The sequence below is a fragment of the Falco naumanni genome, chromosome Z (genome assembly GCF_017639655.2).
Source record: "Falco naumanni isolate bFalNau1 chromosome Z, bFalNau1.pat, whole genome shotgun sequence".
In the NCBI taxonomy this organism is placed as follows: domain Eukaryota; kingdom Metazoa; phylum Chordata; class Aves; order Falconiformes; family Falconidae; genus Falco; species Falco naumanni.
Window position 1 is genome coordinate 69,260,204 of NC_054080.1, and position 21,381 is coordinate 69,281,584.

At 36.3% G+C, this 21,381-nt stretch overlaps 1 protein-coding gene across 1 annotated transcript in view; it reads left to right on the forward strand.

Annotated features, from left to right (window-relative positions):
* Positions 1 to 21,381, forward strand: part of HCN1 (hyperpolarization activated cyclic nucleotide gated potassium channel 1) — a 199,316-nt gene that overhangs the window by 105,973 nt on the left and 71,962 nt on the right. The window contains exon 3 of the mRNA XM_040580815.1: positions 1,006 to 1,167. Coding sequence (XP_040436749.1) covers positions 1,006 to 1,167 — 162 coding nt within the window. The remainder of the gene's footprint in view (positions 1 to 1,005; positions 1,168 to 21,381) is intronic.

A 21,381-nucleotide genomic window follows, 5' to 3' on the forward strand; every position in this document is an offset into this window, starting at 1 on the left:
CTGCTCTCTACAACTGCCTGACAAGAATTTGGGGGCAGGGCTCTTCTTCCACATAACAAGCAGCAGGACAAGAGGAAATGGCCTCAAGTTGTGCCAGGGGAGATTTAGATTAGATATTAGGAAAAATTTATTCACTGAAAGGGTTGTCAAACATTAGAAGAGGCTGCCCAGGGAGGTGGTGGAATCAGCATCCCTGGAGGTGTTTAAAAAATGCATTGATGCAGTGCATAGGGACATGGGTTTAAGTATTGGACTTGGTGCTCCTGGCTTAACAGTTGGACTTGATGATCTCAAAGGTCATTTCCAACCTAAATGATTCCATGATTCTATGATTTTTCGTCTAACAAAAGGGGAATATATTGAAATCCAAATGATTATATTAATTTGATATAACCTTAACTACTACATGTGTAGTAGCCACAGGATTCTCAGTATTTTAAGAAAACTGGTAATGATTAAGAGTGATGAATTACTTTTTTGTCATTTTGCTTGGTGAACTGGTACGCGCAAATTGGATAGTGTAGCAGTCCAGAAATATGTAAATCTACTTATATTGCTTCTTCACGCAGATTTTTGTGCTTTTACGGAGGTAAGAAATGCAAAGGTAAATCTTTTCTGAACAGGTCATTGAATTTGCATCTCCCGCAGCTTTCTGAGTGTTTAGACACTAAGTTCACAGACAAGTAAAGTTATCACTACCTTTATAAGCTTTTTTAATTTCTGAGAATTTCTTCAACTGAAAGGAGTTTTAGGCTTTAAGAAAACTTTTCATTTGGTGAATTTTTATCCAAAATGTGCTTTTTTTCAGTAGCTTATATAGCACTGATATGCAGCAAAGTGTCAGGTGTGTCAGCACAGCCCAAATTAATGTGCCCAAATTAATGGTCCTTGCTGAGAAATCTCAGCTTTTTTAGAAGTTCAGGATGATACTTCTTCCCCTTTAAACTGCCGAATGAGAATTAAATTATTTGCATCATGTACATCACCTGTAATTTGTTCCCACAGATTTTCCACATGACGTACGATCTGGCCAGTGCTGTGGTGAGAATCTTTAATCTGATTGGAATGATGCTGCTGCTGTGCCACTGGGATGGCTGTCTGCAGTTTTTAGTACCATTACTCCAGGATTTCCCACCAGATTGCTGGGTGTCCCTAAACGGTATGGTTGTAAGTATTGTTCATTTTTCATTGTGCTTTCTAAACATTATTTTTCTAAACAGTTAGCTTCAGAATTAAGAGTAAAAATACATGCAGATTAATACACTGCCCTGCAATTTATTCAAGGTTACTTTTATGTTTTGTTGGCCGGCTTGCTAATGACTTAGTTTGTTTTGTAGCCTCATCACTGATACAGTGATATTGACTCATTGGCAGTAAACGAGCCAGAAAATACTTTCAGTTTTAAGGTAACTCTGTCATTGGGCATCTGAAAACATGTGTCTCTCCAGTTTTTGCAATTTTAGAATCCATAAAACAGCACCTTTACTGCAGATTGGCATCTTGCTAAGTCCCACATATTTCTATTGTAGAAACATAACTATTTATTCCTTTAAGAACAAGATAATACACATTACTGTAGAAGCTCATTGACTGAGGTTGTCAGTCATACAGACAAGTATTTGCAGTCATCAAGCAACAACTTTAATGACAAGCAGCATGTTTGCTGACATCTCATTGTGCAGCTTTCCTAAAAAAAATAGTGACATCTCTTCAAAAATGTGATTGCTACAATAAAAAGTAGGTCACCAGGATGCTGACTGGCACATCTTTGCATTCTGCTGCATTCTGGGTTCTGCTTTGTAACATCTTCCATCTACGTTTACAAAGGGTATTTTGCTACCACCATGTTAAAGATCTGAATGAAAACCATGCTAACAAGTGAAAGGAAACCTTGGATTACACTTAATTGAAGTATTTCACTTTTAAAGAGCACTGAACTAGGGAATTCTCTCTTTCATAAGAAGAGCTACATCTAATCTAGAAGGCTGTGAACATGCTCAGGGAGACCCTTCTTTTCTTTCTGCCTGCCCACAGTGAGGTTTTCTTATGGAAACAGTACTTTATCCTTAATGGCCACATAGGCTTGGAAAGATCCTTTCCAAAAGTTACACCATTTTTTTTTTTTCTAGCAACTGAATCTGTTACTGTTTAATCAAGATTGTAGGGAGATATCAAAACTGAGCAAGATTATGTTCACAGCATCGGCAGATAGGCAGTATTTTAGTCCTATGGCAAGAGAAAGGTTTGTGGACTGCCAGCTTGGAATCAGGAGGATATCTCAGGCTACTGCTGGGGGAAACAGCTAGATCATTTTCTGCCCCCATCCTGATGTTACAAGACATTTCCTGATTGCTTTCCAGGCTCTGGAATTGAATTCTAATTCTTTAGCACTGAATACAGACAGAGAAGCTGTCATGGGATATCAGTCCTCTGAAATGATGGAAGGAATAGAAGCATGATGGTGATGATGGTTATATATTTTGCTGGTGTATTCAAAGTCTAACCAACAGCTGACTTTGGAATCTGTGGGGGCTTCATGTTCATGATATTGCAAGAGCTTTGGGAAGAGGGGTGCCTTACTCCCCTGGGATACTGTACCATGCAACAATTTAATCTACTCTGAATTTTAAAACATTTGTTACTGAAATGGCTGTACCTAATACTAGGATTTGGACGCAAATGCTGTTGAGACAGAAGGTCAGATAAGAATCTTATTTCTTCTGCCCTTGAGTTCTTTGTCTGTGAACTGATAGCGATGGCCATAGCCAAAGGCCAATATTGTCAGGAAAAGAAGATCTTGCCCTAGCCCCAGCTCATGCACCTCTCCGTCAAAGTATTCCCTTCTACTCAGATTTTAGTTAGTGACTTTAGTAAATTAGTAGGTAAAGATAAGTCCTTGCACCTCCATACATTTGGAGTTTTGTTCAGATTTGAGTCAAATAATTCTGAAATACATCTACCCAAAGGCAAAATTGTCCCTCCTGAATTTCAGTCTTTTTTTGAGTAAGGGGTGTGTGTGTGTGTGCGTGTTGTATGAGCATTTCCCGTGTTGCGGATGGTGGCTCTAATGTACAAACCTCAAAATGACATTGTTACAAGGACTAACCTCAGGCTAATACACCAATTTTTCTCTGAAGCAGAATTTTAACACTTATTCATTGTGATCATTTGCTTGAAGACTTACTTAAGCCAATGTATGCTCAACGACAAAAAGTTAGTTTTCCAATATGCAAGGCAGTTGCAAGCCAAAGCGTTTGCAGATAACCTGATGCTAAAGGAATTAGGATGCCATGAGGATGACATGCTGTCTCCTCAACTGACAGCCCAGCGTACCCTTCCAGCCCATAGTTCCCTCTGCCTTGTACATTAGTTGCATCAGGTTGCAGAGTACAAGAACTTCTAAAAGCTTTCTAGTGAAAGCTGTTTCTTCTGTACAAGCTGATATGTGAAAGTAATCAAATTCCACAGGCATGATCATAATTTTAAATTATAAATACAGTTAAGAAAAGTAACAGGTTAAATTTAATGTCACAAAGGAATAGGATAATGAAACCAAGCTGCATTTTTGCTTACTGTCTCTCTAAACAATGCAACTGAATGCAATTAAAGCAAAACAAATTGGTTGGATCTTCATCTTTGAAAGGATGATTAAAATGTCATAGTGCATCATGAAGTAGACTATGAAATGAAATAGAAAGCCTTCCCTGTGGAAAGGAGTAAGAACAGCCCTGGTTAATACTGCACCAACCTACAGCCTAAGTAGTTCAACAGAAGTGTTCAGATGACATTTGGAGCCTATCTTCAATAATAATACTAATAATGATGATGAACCCATATTGTGTCTGTAATCTCAGACTGGCCTTCTTGACCGGTTCTGAACATTGGCCTTCATATTCCCATGAAATGAAAACCAGAGATGGCATCTTCCTTTAAGTTTTCTAAATGTGATCACACTTGCCCACTTTGTATCTTTACTGCCATTTGATTGCACCAACTTTATTAATGCTGAGTTTCTGTTGACAGGCAAGATCTTGTCCTTTTCCAGATTATTGAGGCACTTCTCTTTAAAAATAAGAAAACCAGTAAATACAATATAAAAGTAAGCAGCAGTTTTTTCCCTGCTCACTTTTAGTCATGTTCCAACCAATCCATTACAAAGTTCAGTCAATTACTTCTGCATGGGTATATGGCTCTCTGATGCCATTCCTAGGGTGGTTCTTTTTAACACTAGGATTCTGAGTTTCATTCCTCAAAAAAGTCTTTTATGAACAAGTTTCACAGACTTTCCTAATGAGTCTGCCTAATTGCTCCTTGGCTCAGAAAGGCTGTTATCCACAGCTCCTTGATGATTTATCCTCAGCTTTCTGATCTATATTGCTTCAGACTGTGCTTCCATAATGACTCATAGACCAAACATCTTTATCATACCTCAGTGTTTGAGCCAATAGTTCTTATAAAAATTAGGAGCAAAACTTGCAGCTGAAACCAGGGGAGGCACAAGAACAGAAAAGCACAGTGCTCCTCTCCTACAGTCAGTTTGTGCAAACTGAGATTCTGCATTTTGCATTTGCTTTCACGTGCAGTGAATTACAAAAACACAGCATGTAAGTCCCAGCTGATGAACAGTTATAGCCAGGTCTTATATGGGACAGAGTTTTGAGTCAAGTAATGATGAGAGATGACATTTTTGCCACTGATGCCATATGGCCATCTAAGCACGACTACCTTTGCAGTAGATGATTAGTTTTTGTCGTATTGGAAGTTTGCTCTGGCTTTTTGCATCACCTATGGCAAAGACTCAAAGGCATGTTAGTCCTTGAAGTAACAGTATCTGAGGATCTCCAACCTATATTTTCCTGTCTATATTTGCAATAATTGATGTATGTTTAAGACTTTAAGGAGCATATATGCTTGGTATTTCCAGATTATTCTCATATAATGTTCCATTAGTGGGATCAAAATGTAGCAGAGGAGTACAGAATTTAACTAGAAGGGTGAGCGTTTTAGAAGTCAAAAGGGAATTTAAAGCTTTTGGAGAGGGCTTGCTTTGCTGGTATTTCTCATGGCAGTCAACCGACATTTGCTCAGCAAGAGCCCTTCAGGTACTCTGGTTTCTTTGTTTTGGCTTTTCCTTACTGCCCTTGTGGATGGATTGTTTGCAGTTCTTGGGGGATTTTATGGTTTGGATTTGGTGAAGTGGAATTTTGCATTATATTAACTCCCTGTCGTGTTGTATCATTTCCTCAGTGGCAAAGGAAATCAGATGTTAGACTTCAGATCTTCATGTCTGGCAGCATCAGCATTGCTAGGAAAAGAATTTGGGAAGTTCTGCTGTAGAGCCTGAAAGTTCTCTCCTTGTAAAACAAATGACTTCAATGAATACCTGATATTTAGAAATTTAGAAATGCAGAAGATGGGAGGATTTTTAATGGTCTAAGAACTATGCTAACATATGTATAATATGCACAAAACCTATTTAGTAATATCACACAGAACTTTAATTCTCAACATTTCTTAGTAACAAACACCATTTTCAATTACACAATCACTTTTTTTTTTTTTTAATAAGATCTCTGCTTTACTTAAGGGAGCTCAAAGAATACATTTTAGTCATTTGATGTATCATTCAGCATTGGATTTTCTGCTTTTTGATAATGCATCTGCTTAGCACCTTCTTCCCTAGAGCCGGCCATTAGGGATCATTTGCATTTAATCATTATGTGATAATCATCATTTAGAGCTTCACAAGTGTTTTTGAGTACCTTTTTATTATATGGCAAGATACTGTAGAGCCACATTTAAAGCATTAGATTCCTCTGACTTCATTTGCAGTGCTGAGCAATAAATGCTTATGGAAATCAAATCCCACAGTCTTAAATTGGGTGCTTAGAAAATATGGAACATAAGGGAATCATCTGATCACTAGAGACATTGAGGATCTCATGAGGTATTCTACTACTGTAATGTATTTTATACTCATGTATTTATATTTATGTATGTCTATGTAGTTATAGAGTGCTTCTATGAACAGATAAAAGATTGAAATGAGCTGTCAGAGATGGACTATGACCAAAATCAGGGGAATTGCCCAACTAAGATGTGCTGTATTTACAACACGATTTGAAAATATGATCATACTAATAACAACAATATGTAACTAACATCCTTAGGACTAAGGTACCCATATTTTGGGAATCTACAGCAAATAATAATATCCATTCTAGTGTGCAGGTGTTCTGAATTCAGTTATTGCTCTGTATTGCACAATTCACTGACCTGGTCACTGAGTCTGTCCATTTCTCCCTGCATCAAGATGATGAAGGAACGACCTGTTTCACTGGGTTGGGATCAAGTGTTAAGCCTAAAAGTATATTAGTTCAGGCGAATACATTAGTTCATGTGATTTGACACTGTAGGAAACTGTAGAGGAAATTTTTGTAGATGTGCAGTGCTAAATGACAAGGTAGTTTACTGCAGACTGAGGGCATGTGTTAACTGCAATACCGAAGTTTTATGCCAAGCTAGCAAGGAGCAGAGAAATGGGGTAGCTGAGGACACTGTTGATTTAACTCGGCTTGTCATGGTCAATGAAAAAGAAAACAAGTCAAGTTCTCATTTCTACAACAATTGCTGAGACTTTAGGAAGACCCCATAGATTTTGGCTCACGCTTTTTTCTGTTCTCTGACAGGTTAGCAGGTCATCTGCTTTTGCAAGGATAAAAAAGGAAGTAATAATAACTTTGCCTTCCTACTTTCTTGTCTTTGATATAGTATTTTATATAATTTTGCTGATGTCTCCTGTACTTTTGAAATGTGTATTTCACAGTAGATTTCTAGTGTTCCTAAGTAAAAACAGTTATTAGATTTCCTGTGCCTCATATCTTTTGAAAATGCCATTATTTATATTTTTTTCTGTGTATTGATTTCTGCCAACAGGAAACTGATTCTAAATACTAAGGAAGTTCCTCTGATCAAGCCCAGCATCTATACAGTGTGCTTTAAAAGTTATGTCCATCATGGCTGCTTGCTCTTGTCCTAGAAAGTGTATCCATTTGTTCCATACTATTTTCCTACTGTTTTTTTTATGTTTTCTGGTTAAGATTGTATTTGTCTTTTTCAAGCCATGAAACACTGGTGCAAAGTAGTGGTTTTTGTCTTCTTTTTAAAAATCTGACATACAGCATAAACAGTTTTAGATCCTGTGAAAGGCAGACCTCACTGGTTACCTAACCTAGAATTATGACAAATGCGTTCTTCTTCATGACTTACCACCACTGATGTGTTCCTGGGTTATGATTTTGAGCTCATTGTGCTAATACCATGAACTAATTGAGTATTAGAACCTTCAAAGCTGAAAAATAAAGGTGCAAAATCATTTACAGGGAGGTTTAAAACTTCCAAGAAGTTTAACATTAGTATAAATACATTATCCATGAATATTTGGATGACAACTGAGACAAAGGTGAAAACAACGTTTCAAAGAAGCTATTCCCAGTTGTAATCCCACAACTGCACCAACTCTGGAAATCGTTTAGTGTTATGAACTTAACTATTATCATAAGCTCTGCTGCCTTTACACTCACTAAAATACTTTAAACTCAGTGTTGTAGTATTGATACAATTATTTAATGCTGACGGTGATAGTTGTTTTAGCAGATATTGGTGCTCAGGTCTACAGAGAAAGGATCTAAATTAGGACACGTGTCTGTAAGTGTTGATTGTAGCACTTTGTTACTGGTGTGATAATAGGTGGTAAAAAGGATGACTTCTGTAATGAATTAGTTGGCTGCCTTGCATGCTTCTGTCTCTTTCAGATAGAAAGCTGGTCTTCCTTATATGGGGCAAGAGTAATGGAACAATTAAAGGAAGCATGCAAAAGAAAATTGATGTACTTAGTAAATACTAACATTGCCACACTTTTTCTTTGTTATCATAAGAGCTAGTAGGAAGTTACCAAAATGTGGATGCAAGGTGGGAATTGCCTGATTATCACCAAAATTTAATTTCTATGTTTCCCCCTCAAAAACCAACCCAACTCATAAATGCTTATACTGCAGTATTTTGAAAGGATTTCTGGGAATTGTGCTAAGTATTTTTTGTAAGCCTTAAACTTGAAAGAATACAAGAAACTAAACATAATATGGTTAAGTCTAATGTTGTGTTTGATAGACATTCTGGGGAAAAATAATAGACATCACAAAGCATGCCTTCAAGCATTCTTTAATTAAAAAATGTGAACTAAAGCACAAATGTAAGTTGGAACTGTCATATTTTAGAAGCTTGTATCCTTCATTTGCCTGAAAATGAATATTCAGGAGGAGCTGTAAGCACCTCATGGCCAAACGCAGCTTCTCTGTTGTAGAAGAGGGTGTTCCCTTTGTTCCGGGGGAGCTGGATCAGTCTACTTTGCTCTGCCTCTATGAATCTAACAGTAAGGGTTTATCTGCATGTGTTGGTATTCCAGGTTGAACTGGGATATCAACGTGGAACAGTTATTCTGAAGCAGCTCTGCATGGGTGACCTTTTCTGCTGTGACTGGAATATCCAAAAACAGAACCCTTGGAAATTTTATGTGAGAACAGGTTTCCCAGAATGAATCCAGATGTAAATAGATCCAGAAGAATACCATTCATATACAGCTGTTCTTCAGCAAATCTTTCTCTTTTTAATTGCAAACCTGTATTAATATGCACAGTCTAATTCATGTTGTGTTTGCTCTAAGACTGTATAAAGTTGCTTTGCACAAACTGCATATTATTGCTAAGGGATCATTATCAGTTGTATCACAATCAGGTTTTCTCAAGAACACTGATTTTACTGCTTTTAGCTGAGGGGTTCTGACATATCGAATTTGATATTTGTACACATGGCTATTCAGCACCTGACTCATCCCAAACCATGTCTGGAGAGAAGTCTCTGTTGCAATGCAGTTAGATGTAAAAATTATCCACCTGAAATTGTGCATTTAGAATGCTTACATTTCACAGTAGAAAAAATCAAAGAAAGATACTTCGTTGTGAGCTATGTAATTCTGAACCGAGGCACTTTCATAGATGCTTAAGATATTTTTGTTTCCACTGACCTGTGTCCACCAGACCTGCATCAGTAGTCTACAGGATCCATAATATGGATTCCCAAAATCCCATAGGGAGGCAAGAGGGTATTGCAACAGTGTTTTTAAATGTGGTTATTTATGAACTTCTCAATCCATGAAAATTTTAATAGTTCGTATTTTCACTTTAATTCAAAGTGATGCTAAAGCTAAACAAGAGTAAGTCCCTGTTGAACTGGAAGTCTCAGTTTGCATCAAGTTCTTGTTACCGAAATACAAGAAAAGCAGGAAATATTTGGCATTATCATTTTCTTTCATTTGTTTTATTCTACTGATTTTCCCTAATGTCTGAACTGGTTTTGCTCATACTTTTTTTTACATATAAGCCAGGGATATTCACAACATATTCAGATTTATGCTACATATATTTTCCCTGTTTTAAAAAAACAAGATAATTTTCTTTAACATTACTCCCTTCTCTTTTCTGCTGTCACTACTTTCTGCACATACACTCATTTAAGCAGACTCAAACTGAAATAATTCAAATAGAGGTATAAAACTTCCAGAAAATAATGTGATTTAATAGAAATGATGGAAAGGATGTAGGAGAAATAGAGTAATATTCCACAAATTTTACAATATCTAAAATGTGCAGCATCTTATATAATATTATTATTCATGAGTAAACTTTGAAGAATATCTTCTAGATGGTCTGTATACAGATGCTTGCATATTACTTGTATGAGCAAGCAGTGAGCACTTTCTTGTATCAATTATTTTAAATATTAAATGCCTCTTAAATTTTGTTTTCTTTCTGCTATCTGTATTTCTGTGTCTGTTTCATTTACTGTTTAGAAGATTCTATTGATAATACAAGAAGAAAGGCCTGTGGTGAGACTCTGATCCATACATCACTGTTACTAATTTGTGGTGGGGTTTTGGTTTGGTTTGGTTTTTTTTTTTTTTTTTTTTTTCCCCCATGTGGGAAGAATCACAATCTTAGCAGAAAGAAACCTGCTATAAATCATTTACTAATCAATTTAATATAACTGTAAAAACAAAAATAGTTTTCCCTAAATGTCAAAAAACCATTATTGACATTACCTTAATATATTTTTTCCTCTTTGTTTTGAATGGCTGGGGTTCATGACAATCGCATATGAATAGGATTGGATCAGAGAGAGATGTACACTCTCAGGTCTAGTTCAATAACACAATTTTACCTGTATTTTGCACTTCTGCTAATACAATGAGAGGTCTGCTTTGAAACAATCTCTTTGAAAATCACCAATTGGCATTTTGAATGAAACAAGAAAATAGTTCCCAGATGACTTGTACTTTTCCCAGTCCATCTCATGTATCATTTTAGTCCTTCCAAGGTGGCTTAATCTGTAATAAAATATGATAATGTAGTTTCTTTTGGATTTCCATAAAATATTTTTGTCTTTTTCTGTTTTTTTTTTTTTTTTCTTTTTTTTTTTTTTTCAGTCAACAGTTCATTAGAATGTAGTCACTGTATTTGAGCTTTTATGTTTGGAAGAGGATGGAGCTAGCTTGCATCTGAGGGCAGCCTAGCACTTTGGCAATAGTTCATATAATCAAAAAGCAGATTATCTGCATTGATACAGATAGGGAGGGATTTACATGACTTTTTGAACATCATTCTGCTTAGAAGTGATATTTTCAAGCAGAATCTACTTAGACTGTTAGTTCAGTTTTACAGAGAGTAACTAAACGGTGGTCAGGGATAAAAGGTATAGCAACAATCATTTGTCACTCTTTGCAATAATATGTAATATTCCTACGCTAATCTCTAATAGTAAAAAAAACTTCGAAAATTATGGTAAATATCACTAGAAAAGTTATGCCAAACCTAAACTAAGTTAAATGTTGTTGAAACAACACTGACAGAAAAATATTTGAGGGAGTTTTCTATTCATTTTGAATAACTTTCAGATGTTCAGAAATAGTTTATGAAGCATAGAAAAAACCTTTGGTGGGAGCAAATACAAATTTAACTCAGTTTTTTTTTTTTAAATGCAAGAGCTCGACCTGGAAAGTTACACTGAAGGGCAGTGGGTAGGCATGCTACGTTTTCAGTAGATGAAGGCAGATTTGGCTCTGGAATTTTTTGACCTATGTAGATGTCTCTTTATAAGCTGTCATAACCCATAACTCACCTAAAGGCTGCCTGTCCCTTACCTTCATCCCTGTATATTAAATGCAAATACAATATAGAGTATCTAAAATGTGCCTTTACTTCCTTATTCTCTAACAGTTTCTCATGGCTTTACTCTTGCAGCAAGACCTTCCTGCTGTTACATACTCTTGTGCCTAAACAGAGTATTATAAATATATATATATAAATATAAATAAAATTTTATTTATATATATGTTATATATATAATATTAAAAAAATATAAAACTCATGCATTATAAAAAACATGCTAAAATAAATGTGTTTATTTGTGAGTGTTCTGAATATGCAAGGATGATGTTCCCTTAGGCTTCTGCAGTATCTTTACAAAGCAGCTGTTTATAGAAAGCATAACATATAAATGCTGACAGGAAGCGCAACCAAGAAATGCCACACGCCCTCGGAAATAATGGCATAACTGCACTGCTCCTAACCAAGTGTGTTTTGCAGGTTGATAAATGTATTAACTCTAAACCAGCTGAGGTGAATTGTGAAGGCAAAATACATGCACAAAAAAACCCCAAAACCAAGGCAGGGAAGAGAAAGAAGGAATGAGGTAGTTTACATAGAAATGTAACATCTGTAACATCTGAAGCAGATGTCTCTTTTTTCAAAAAACAGTATGAGCCAGTGCAGTCATCCATCTCAACATGATCTGAGGAAACATGAAGTTGGCATGTCTACAAATGAATAAAAGATAAAGGTTTTCTAGGGTTAACAAAACTTGTTGGTTTTATTGTTTTGCTTTTAAAATCGTTCAGACTTGATATAAGAAAGTGCTCACTGCTTGGTTATACCAATAATATATAGATCTTTATACACACACTATCCAGAATATATTCTTCAAAATCTACTCATGAATAATAATTTTTAAGACAGAAAAAATACCATTTAAATTGTTCACTTACGGTGGTGACACTGAAGGCATAATCTGAGTTAACTATTATATATATAGTATTAATTAAAAAATCACCTAAATGCCTAAATATAACCTGTGTTTCTAGCCAATAATGACTCTCAATTTCATTATGAAAAATATGTCATTTTTCTGTTTTGAAGAATGAAAGCTGCTTTGATATGTCCTCTGATGAATTTTTGCCCATTTTGTTCCTTTTCACAGGTTTGATTCTAAAAAATGCTTATATATATATAAATATAAACAAGAATTGTGGGATTTTGAATGAAAACATCGGAAGGACAAAATATCCGTGAAATTAGATTTGATTCAAGACCACTTTAAACCTAATTTCAGTGGTGGGAACTTTGGTCTCTAACTTTTTGGTGGGAATTATGATAATTTTTTTGTTTGTAAGACAGCTAAAACTTATCTGTTCCTGTGTGCTTGGAGGATGCAAAACATGGTTGCAATAAAAATAAACAATTGTTGTTTATCACTATTCGTACTTACTTTATGCTTTACGTAATGCTGTGGGTGGCTATATTTATTCACATAATCAAACGCTGACATGGTACTAGTTTGCCTTGACTGGGTTTGATGACTTTGTTTCAATGGACCAGCTAATAGTAGAAAAAGACTATTATTTTGATTGTACTTAACATATAATAGATATGCAGTGGATTATCAGATTTTTAAGATCAGTTTTGTCATTTAGCAAGTGTCCAGTAAATACGAAGCTTCCAGTTGAGGAAGATTTCCAACCATTTGCAAGATAGATAACAAGTTTTTGGGGTAACTATATGCTATTTTCATTAGAATCTGTGTCCTTTAAGATGCTTGCAGTTTAGCATCCTTCTATTCAAATATATGCCCTGAATCCAAGAACTCTTACTGTCATTGCGTGCTCTCTGCTGTATAACATCATCCATATAAGTCAGTAATTATGAAGTTTGCATTCTAAGCATTTCTCTGTTCTCATTAGGTATCTTTTTCCGTGTCTTTATTCTCCTACCTGTGGTTTATGATACCATCTCACTGTAGTATGCTTACATTAAAGCCACTGTAGTGGAACTCTATTTACCTAGCCAGCACCTAGTTCAGCACCTCTTACAGAGCCCCACTGACTTCTCTCAGCCTTTGCAAGGGCAAAACCATTTCCTGATCTGAAGGTCAAATTCAATTGCAAGAGTAAACCCATAGCTCATAAAATAAAACTATAGCTTAAGAAAAGAGACTGTTCTTAGAAATTTGTTTTCTCCACTGCATTGGAGCAAGGAAGAAATTGGGAGGAGTGTCCATCCATGAAAACAGAGGCACCATCAGCAGGGGACCTCAGGAAGCTAATGGAGGCAGCTGTAGCTAAATAGGATCCTGCTGCATCTGATGAAGAGAGAAACTCTCCCCTGGAGGTGATACACAGCTCCTGCACTAATCTTCCTTGTAGGGAGCCTAAGGAGACACACCAACTTACTTAGCCATCAAAATGAAGTACCTGAAGTCAGCTGATGTGAAATTTTATTATGCCTTCCTCCCTTATCGCCCATTCTTGCAAACAAAACCTAGGACAAGTTGGACCACTGGTCATCGTAGACACTCATGTGCAAACAATACAAAATGCAATGTGCAGTTACTATTCCCATCCTCTCTTGTTCAGGATCGTGGTCTTCTTCCTGTTCCTCTCTCCCTCAGATGCCCATCCTAGACCTCCCATGACTGGCCTCTTCCCCAGGGTTTGTCCTCTTGTCTGGGCCATCTGCTTCAGGCTTACCTATTTCAGTCAGAGCATTTTCATCCTTGGTATCTAGAACCAGAAACCAGAATTCCTTTAAACTACTCAGCAGGTGGATGTTATAGTTGCTCTGCAGGATAATTTTGTGGATCAAAGCATGCAGTTTAATTTTTAATTGCAGCGAGAGGCTTTCTTATGTTTTATGTTGCAGCTATGAAGGTATCCCATATGTTTTCCAAGCATTTCTGTACAGTTAAATGGTATTATCGTTGCTGTGTCGATGGAATATGTGTCTCATAAATACTTACTGTGAAGCTGTGAGAAGGCAAGGTGGTTCAAGAAAAGTTAGACCCATGAAAAGTAGATAATTTATGACTTAATCCTTTTCTGTATTCACTGATCTGTGGGGACAAAGTATATAACAATGAAGCCTATTTATGACTTGGTCACAGCTGTTTCCAAATTTCTTTATCCAAAGTATGATTTTCCACCTCTTCTTTAGATAATACAAATCTGAGTGGAGGTAGATAGTTTAGAACAAGGAATTAATATCTTTGAACTGCTGTTTCTCTAGTAAACAAAAAATAATCTATTTTAAAAGTACACGTGACAGTAAGAGAGGTTATATCCCACATGATCACTAATCAGGTAAAAATAATGCAATAAAACAGTCTATATGGAAGACTGAAAATGAAATGTGAATTATGTGTCAGTGGCTTTAGTGCATGTCACTTTCAGGTGAGGAATACAAGAGATTTTTTGGACTGGTAGGAAAGTGGGTAGAGGAAAGAGAAGAATAAACTCAAGACAAATTGAGTGTACGGCCACATCCAGGTTAGTGTCTTGGCTGTTGGGAGTTCATTCAGGTGGGACCACAGAAGTGGTGAAGTGGCTGTGTGAGGCCTGCCCCACTCTGTGTCTAGCCTTTTCCAAGGGTGGCGAAGAGCAGGTGCCCAGGGCAGATCAAACCACAGCAAGCATGGAGTAAGGTTTGCTTTAGCATATCTTATAAACTTTCAGAAATTTGCAGCTGAGGGACTTCTGGATCCAGAGCTGGTATCCATGTGCTTAATAACCATCGCTGTGTGTTTCTTCCAGTAGTTTGCCCGATCACTTTTTGAGTGCATGTGAATTTTGCTATTGGGCCAGAGGCATGGGCACGGTGTCACAGTGTTGTAACTTTGCTGTACTGTCATGGTCTCGAGCTGGCCTTGCAGGCTGTCCTTGGCGCTGCACCCCATGCTGGGGTGACTTTACCAGAGAGGGCCCAGAGTGACTGAGTGGGCATGGGCTGCTGGTTGTACAGGGTTGTCCCTGTGTTTAGAGCTGGGACTGGGACCTGGGTGCTCCTCGCCTCTTAGCTGAATGCTACAGGGTCGCTTGGGTGGTCTGCCAGCTCCCTCAAGGGTGCTAAAAGAGAAAAGCCCCATGTTCCCCTTCTTTCCCCTCAAAACATGAACTTGGTACCCCAAAAGTTAGGGCATTCTTCTATGATTTAGGTTAATGTTCCTCTGGTAGAGGAAGGAAATGATTATTTATTTTTTCTTAATGCCTAGACATCATTTTGTGGGCAGCATTTAGGCTGCTGAATCTTTTTTTTTCTTAATGTTATTTTATTACCTTGAAAGTCTTGCAGATTCTGGTAAGTACCTGCAGTTTTAGGGCATCTGGATTTAAGAAAAAGTCATCAGCAAAATTCAGATGAGTTATCAGAAAAAGAAAAGCCTCTGACCTAGATCCAGCCTACTTGCTTTGACACAGAGGTTTGTTCTGTTTGTACAGCCAGAACAGAATTTCACCTGCAAAACTTTTTTTTTTTACCTGCTGTCACTGCCTAATAAAATAATGAACAACTTTTTGTAGGGTATAGTATTTGGTGAAGGACTGGGATTTACCAAAAAAGCAGACCAGCCTCCTGAGGGCTTAAGTATTTAGTAAGTTAATTTCTTGAAGAACTGTAAACAAACCAGATGTAGCCTGAAGTCTCAAAGGCATCAGGTTAGGAAGTAGATCAAAAAACTTGCCTTCATTACCAGCTAAGTGAAGAAGAATGCTTAACACCAGCACTGAACCTCTGCCTTTAAAACTACACTACTTGAAGAGAAAATAAAACACAGTAAAAATAATATCTTTAGACTAATGAGAAATATATTTGAATTTGCCTGTGTAGCACTAAGCATCACCTTACCAGGATGCTCTTTTTTAAAGCACTGGAACTCCTGAATCCTAGTCCCAACTCTTACAATTATTATCTGTGTGAAAGTAGCATTGTTTCCACTTTATTCATATTAAAGCAGATTAAAACATACTCAGACCCTATGTACACACATTTGTCTTTATGAGTGGATTATATTAAAATGCTATAATCTACTGTGATCCATAATTTATTTTGTTTTTCCTAAATACATGTTGAAACAAATACATAAAAAATATTTTGGTAGAGTATGTAAGTATATAGAACAAGGATGAAAATACGTCTTGGAAAATCAGGCTTTGAACGTTTTGAGATGTTCTTAGTGAGAAACTATTGTGATACTATGATTTAGTGCATGTCTATGTACCTTTCAAGTTATGTATTGTTTCCCTAGCCTTTTCCTAATAATAGCCTTTTCTGCCACTTGCTAAGTTACTTTTTCCCCTTCTGTCTTTTTATATGGCTTCAAAATCACTTTGATTCAAAGAGAATGTTGATAGCACTCAGAAAGCTGAACGTCCAGTGCCAAAACCATATAATTTCCATTTGTCATTTTATGTGGGATTTTATGTCAGATGCTTCATGTAATTTGCTGTCTAGACTGAATTGTTCACAGAATAGAGATGCAGTTCCTTCTGTTGAGTTCCCTTTTCTAAATTGGTTGCAAATATTGTCTATGATGGTGGAGATTTGTCATAACAGTTTGCAGTAAAGCAGTACGCCCTGGAGTCAAGAATCAGGTTTATGTCACTTCACTCCTTCAGCCACCTCCCAGAACTGTACTATATTAAGCCCATATTATCATCTGCCTGTTCTTGACTATCGGATAGCTACTGTTGAAAATTCAAAGCTTTTCTTAGTGATTGCATTATAAAAGCATTTCATAAATGGTTTGTTTCAATGCTTGAGGCTTGTTACACTGTTTTGCATCATACCCAGCTCATTTCACCAACTGAAAAGAGAAGAAAAAAGATAGGGTATCTTTAATGCACTCTGATTTTTTACCTCTCCTGAGCAGTGCTATTTCATGACCTTCAGTTTTTCATTAAAAATGCTTTCTTGCAGGGTTTATGTAATTTTTTATTACACAGGGCATTGTTTTAATTTTTTTTTCTTCTTTTGTAAGAAAGTGGTTTTCTCTGGAATGCATTGTTTGTCCAGTCAAATTACGTTTACTAAAAACCTGTAGATGAACTTGTTGTACACAGTTATTGTGACCACACTATACTTATTGTGATTACAACGTGCTTTCCCTTTGGCAGGCAATGTGTATCTGTTCCAGTCAGTCCCTTGTAAACAATGGTACTTAAGTTTATTTTAGGATCAAAAACCAGTGTGATTTGAACTTCATGAAACTGTGTGTGCTGTGAGAGAGGAGAACAAAAAGCTGAATGTCTTCATCAGACTTATATTATTTGATAAATTTCAGTAAAAGGATCTCAAAGAACAAAGTTCAGTAAGGAATGGCATGGTAACATCTGCACTTTCAGTGATATAATTTTTTTAAAAAATATTTTTATATATGTATTTCCATAATGAAATTGATTTCAAAGAAGAGAAGAAATGCTCTCCAGTGGTAGTAGTTGTTACTAAAGATGATGCCACCTATTAAGTTTAAAAACAGATGTATAAAAAAATAGTCACAACTCAGATGGTGCAATATTTGGTAAGAAACACATTTTTTTTTTCTAGTTCTGAGAGACATACCAATTAGAAATGTCATTAACACACAGGTATAGCCTTTTCTTAGCATGCCTTTCTCATTTCTTAAATAGTATTTTAAATAATTCTTAAATTTAAGAAGTCTTTAAGAAACTGTTGGAAATAATGGTTTGCAATTATATGCAAATAACTCATAGTATGGCTATATAAGACACAAATGCAGTTTAATTTAATTCCATTGGAAAAGATTGTATTTTTTACAGTACCTTTGGCCAGCAGTGGTCATGTCCTCCAGATTTTAGCCAGATGTTTCCTTGGGGCCACTACTGCATTACAGTATGTGCTGCCATGCGAGCAAGGATGCTGCTTTGTGCTTTCTTCAGCCTTTGAAGCCCCATCCTGAACTTTACATTTTTTTAATGCAATAACTTCCTGTGACAATGCTAAAACCAGAGGGCTTACTTATGGACTGTCTAGCTTCCTCCATGCTCATAAATTAAAGGTGCCCACTTTTAATGGGCACCTAGTTAGGAGTAAGATGGGAGCTGCCTACTGTATCCATAGTATTAATCTTGTTTGGGTTTCAGCACAGGACAAGCTCATGCCAGCTGCCTAGAAGTAATGGTTCCTCACCCACACCTGCTCCAAAGCAGACCTGCTATTACTTGGGAGAGTGCTACGCGGCCAGTGCCCCACCAGGGGCGTTTGTAACAGTATACCCATGTGAACCAAATTCCAGAACTTGGGAAGGCTTTCTGATACTTTTTAATTTGCTAGGATAGACACAAACTGTCTATATCCTGCCAAGATTTGCATCCATCTTACCTCCTTCAGATATTGCCAACTTTCAGAAGAACCCATAGGCAGTGGTGGGCATGAATGGATGTGTGTGAGTGATTACAAGGCAAGCTGTTTGGGGTAGGGACAGGCTACTTTCCCACTCTTTTCTTTGAAATGGAGAATCATGAGAGTGAGTTAAAGATCCTTGTAGAAATCATCTCAATTCCTAAGTCAAGCTCTGTGATTGTAAAGCATGCCCTTATAAACTGAGAGGACCATTTATGTGACACATACAGCGACTGATGTGAAAGGAAAAAGGAACTGAGTCAAAAATGTGGAAACCACTACTGTCTGTGCAATGGTCTGCTTGTTAGAGATTTCTAAATCAATTTATATCTCAATGCAAGGGTATGGCTGAGGGAAGATAAGCTGTGCCTGAGGAAATGAGTGGAATATGGGGGTGGAATTGATTTGTATGATGACTACAAAAAGTCCTGGTGAAAACCTCCATAGATTCCATAGTAAATCCATAGTTCAATAGAAACCCTTTCTTAATCCACTGAGAAAAATAATTTGCCTTTTATTGTGGTCTCTTAGAAGGTGCCCTGTGACTTTTCTGTGATTTATTTCTTATGAGCTGAAAAGCCAATATTACAAAAAGATATTTGTAGCAGGTTTGTGAAATGATGAGACCATCCTGTGGTGTAGTTAGAGGCTTGGAAAGAGACTTTTAAAAATCAGAAGTGCTTTGTGATTAATGTATTCTTCAGAATAACTACTAAGTTAATGTATATACTTACAGAACTAACTGCAAATGATCAGTGTATCATTCCTTTCACAAATGTGAGGATTTCCTAATGTCATCAAGATGGATTATGTAATCAATCCTTGGATAAACAGCTTCAGTATTTCTCACAATTACAGTCTTTAATAGTGTTTCCAAATTCATTTAAAATGTTTTAAACCGATTACTGCTAATCTGGAAACATTGGTCAACCCACTGTCAAATAAGAAATTAAATGCCCTTTTTTACTGATTGGTAGGAGATTTTTGCAGCTCATATTCGTTTGTGGTTTTAAGTTTTTTAAAAATCTATATATTAAAAACAGAATATGACTGTTTAGTGAAAAATTCAAAATGTATTTATAGAATTATTAATATTTTAAAATTGTGTTAAAAGAAAAGCTGACTATGTAAACACAGGATTCTTTACTTCATAGAATAAGGCTTTATTATCTCAGGGATATTATCTGTGAATGTGTTATATAAAAATCTTTTTATGATGCAAGTGCAAAAAAGCTTCACATTAAAGAAAAATCTCTGTAGGCTACTAGCAGGACAATGGCCACTCCTCACTTGTACAGTGAAGAGCAGCACGTCGGAATGGAGTTGTGGAAATTTTCTATCTGTCACATTGAAACAAAGTTAGAGTTGCTTCTGTCAAACCTTAGGTTATACAACACAAGTAGAAAAATCATTAAATAATAATAATTATTATTATTTTATATAGTAACATTGGTAGTAGCATATATGATTTAAAGGATTTGACATTAGAACCAATGTTATTTCTAAGGTGTTTATATATGGGATATATCATTGAACAAAACTATTAACTGTACTGAAATTTGTACCCTTCATAATGGTATTTGCTCAGTATCATCTTACAAAAAATCCCCATAGAAACTGAAAAGACCAATGTTTGCAACTGATGGTATGAAACCTGGTTGATTATTAAGGAGAAGAAACGAATCAAAAAGCATTGGCAAGTATTTTCAGTAACAAAATTCTCAGGCAAATCCAAGTTGAATTAAAATGTTTTGTCAGGCTTCTTCACCAGGTCTTTTTCTCATTCTGCTAAACCCTTTCTACCCATCTGAGGTCCTGCTGCTCAGGACCATCCCTTCACAAATGTCTGAAATGTGTCTAGCCTGTAACAAGGTCTGCCACAAGCTATGTGGTAGTATCTTATGCAATTTGTGTAACAAAAAGGCCATTTGAGATGGCCTTGACCTCCAGTTTGGATTCAGATGCAGTTCTGACTGAGGTGTTGAATCCTACTTTGGCTTACATATAAATATAGATACGTGGTTAAACATACATTTGTTTACTTTGTTGTACATTTTGAGTTATTTCTTTATTGTCATTACAGCTCACTTATTCCATCATGGTACTACTTCTCAAGCAGTATTTAATTTATTTTTCACTCACCCTATTACATACTTAGTAGAAAGACCTCCCAGTATCGTTTCTTCTTGCTTCTCCTCACTTCGATTTTCTTGTTCTTTCTTAAAGACAATGGTATTTTACTTAACACTGTAATTCACAGACCTGGAAATTATCTCAGTCAGGAAATAAAATCAACCAGCATTTGGATTGACTCAAAGACTTTGATGTAAAAATACCATTTTACTGAAAGAATTTTAATTGAGATTCATCACACCAAGGCTATGATAAAAAAAAAAAATATCCATAGGCAATATAAAGATCTGTTTTTATTTTTCTTTAATATTTGTAATAGTTGTGCTAAAAAATACAGTTTAGGAGTAAGATCCATGGTATGGAGACCTGCAAGAACTGATGTTTTGATATTGCAATCCCTTGAATACTGTGGCTTTAATATTGCTACTTCTAGCTGTAAAAAACAGATATATTTTTTAAGCAAGAGATTTACTGTTTGCCTAATATAGCCTATATAAAGCTGCAACTGCTAAAGAATTTAGTGTGGGTTTCAAAAAATTCCCTTATAAATTATTTCTACCCAAAGGAGATTGATACTAGTTGGAAGGAATGTCTTTCAAAACTGATTGCTGTAAGTTGCTTTCCTGAGAGACAGGGAACTTGCATTAAAATAACTGCACCGACTCAATCA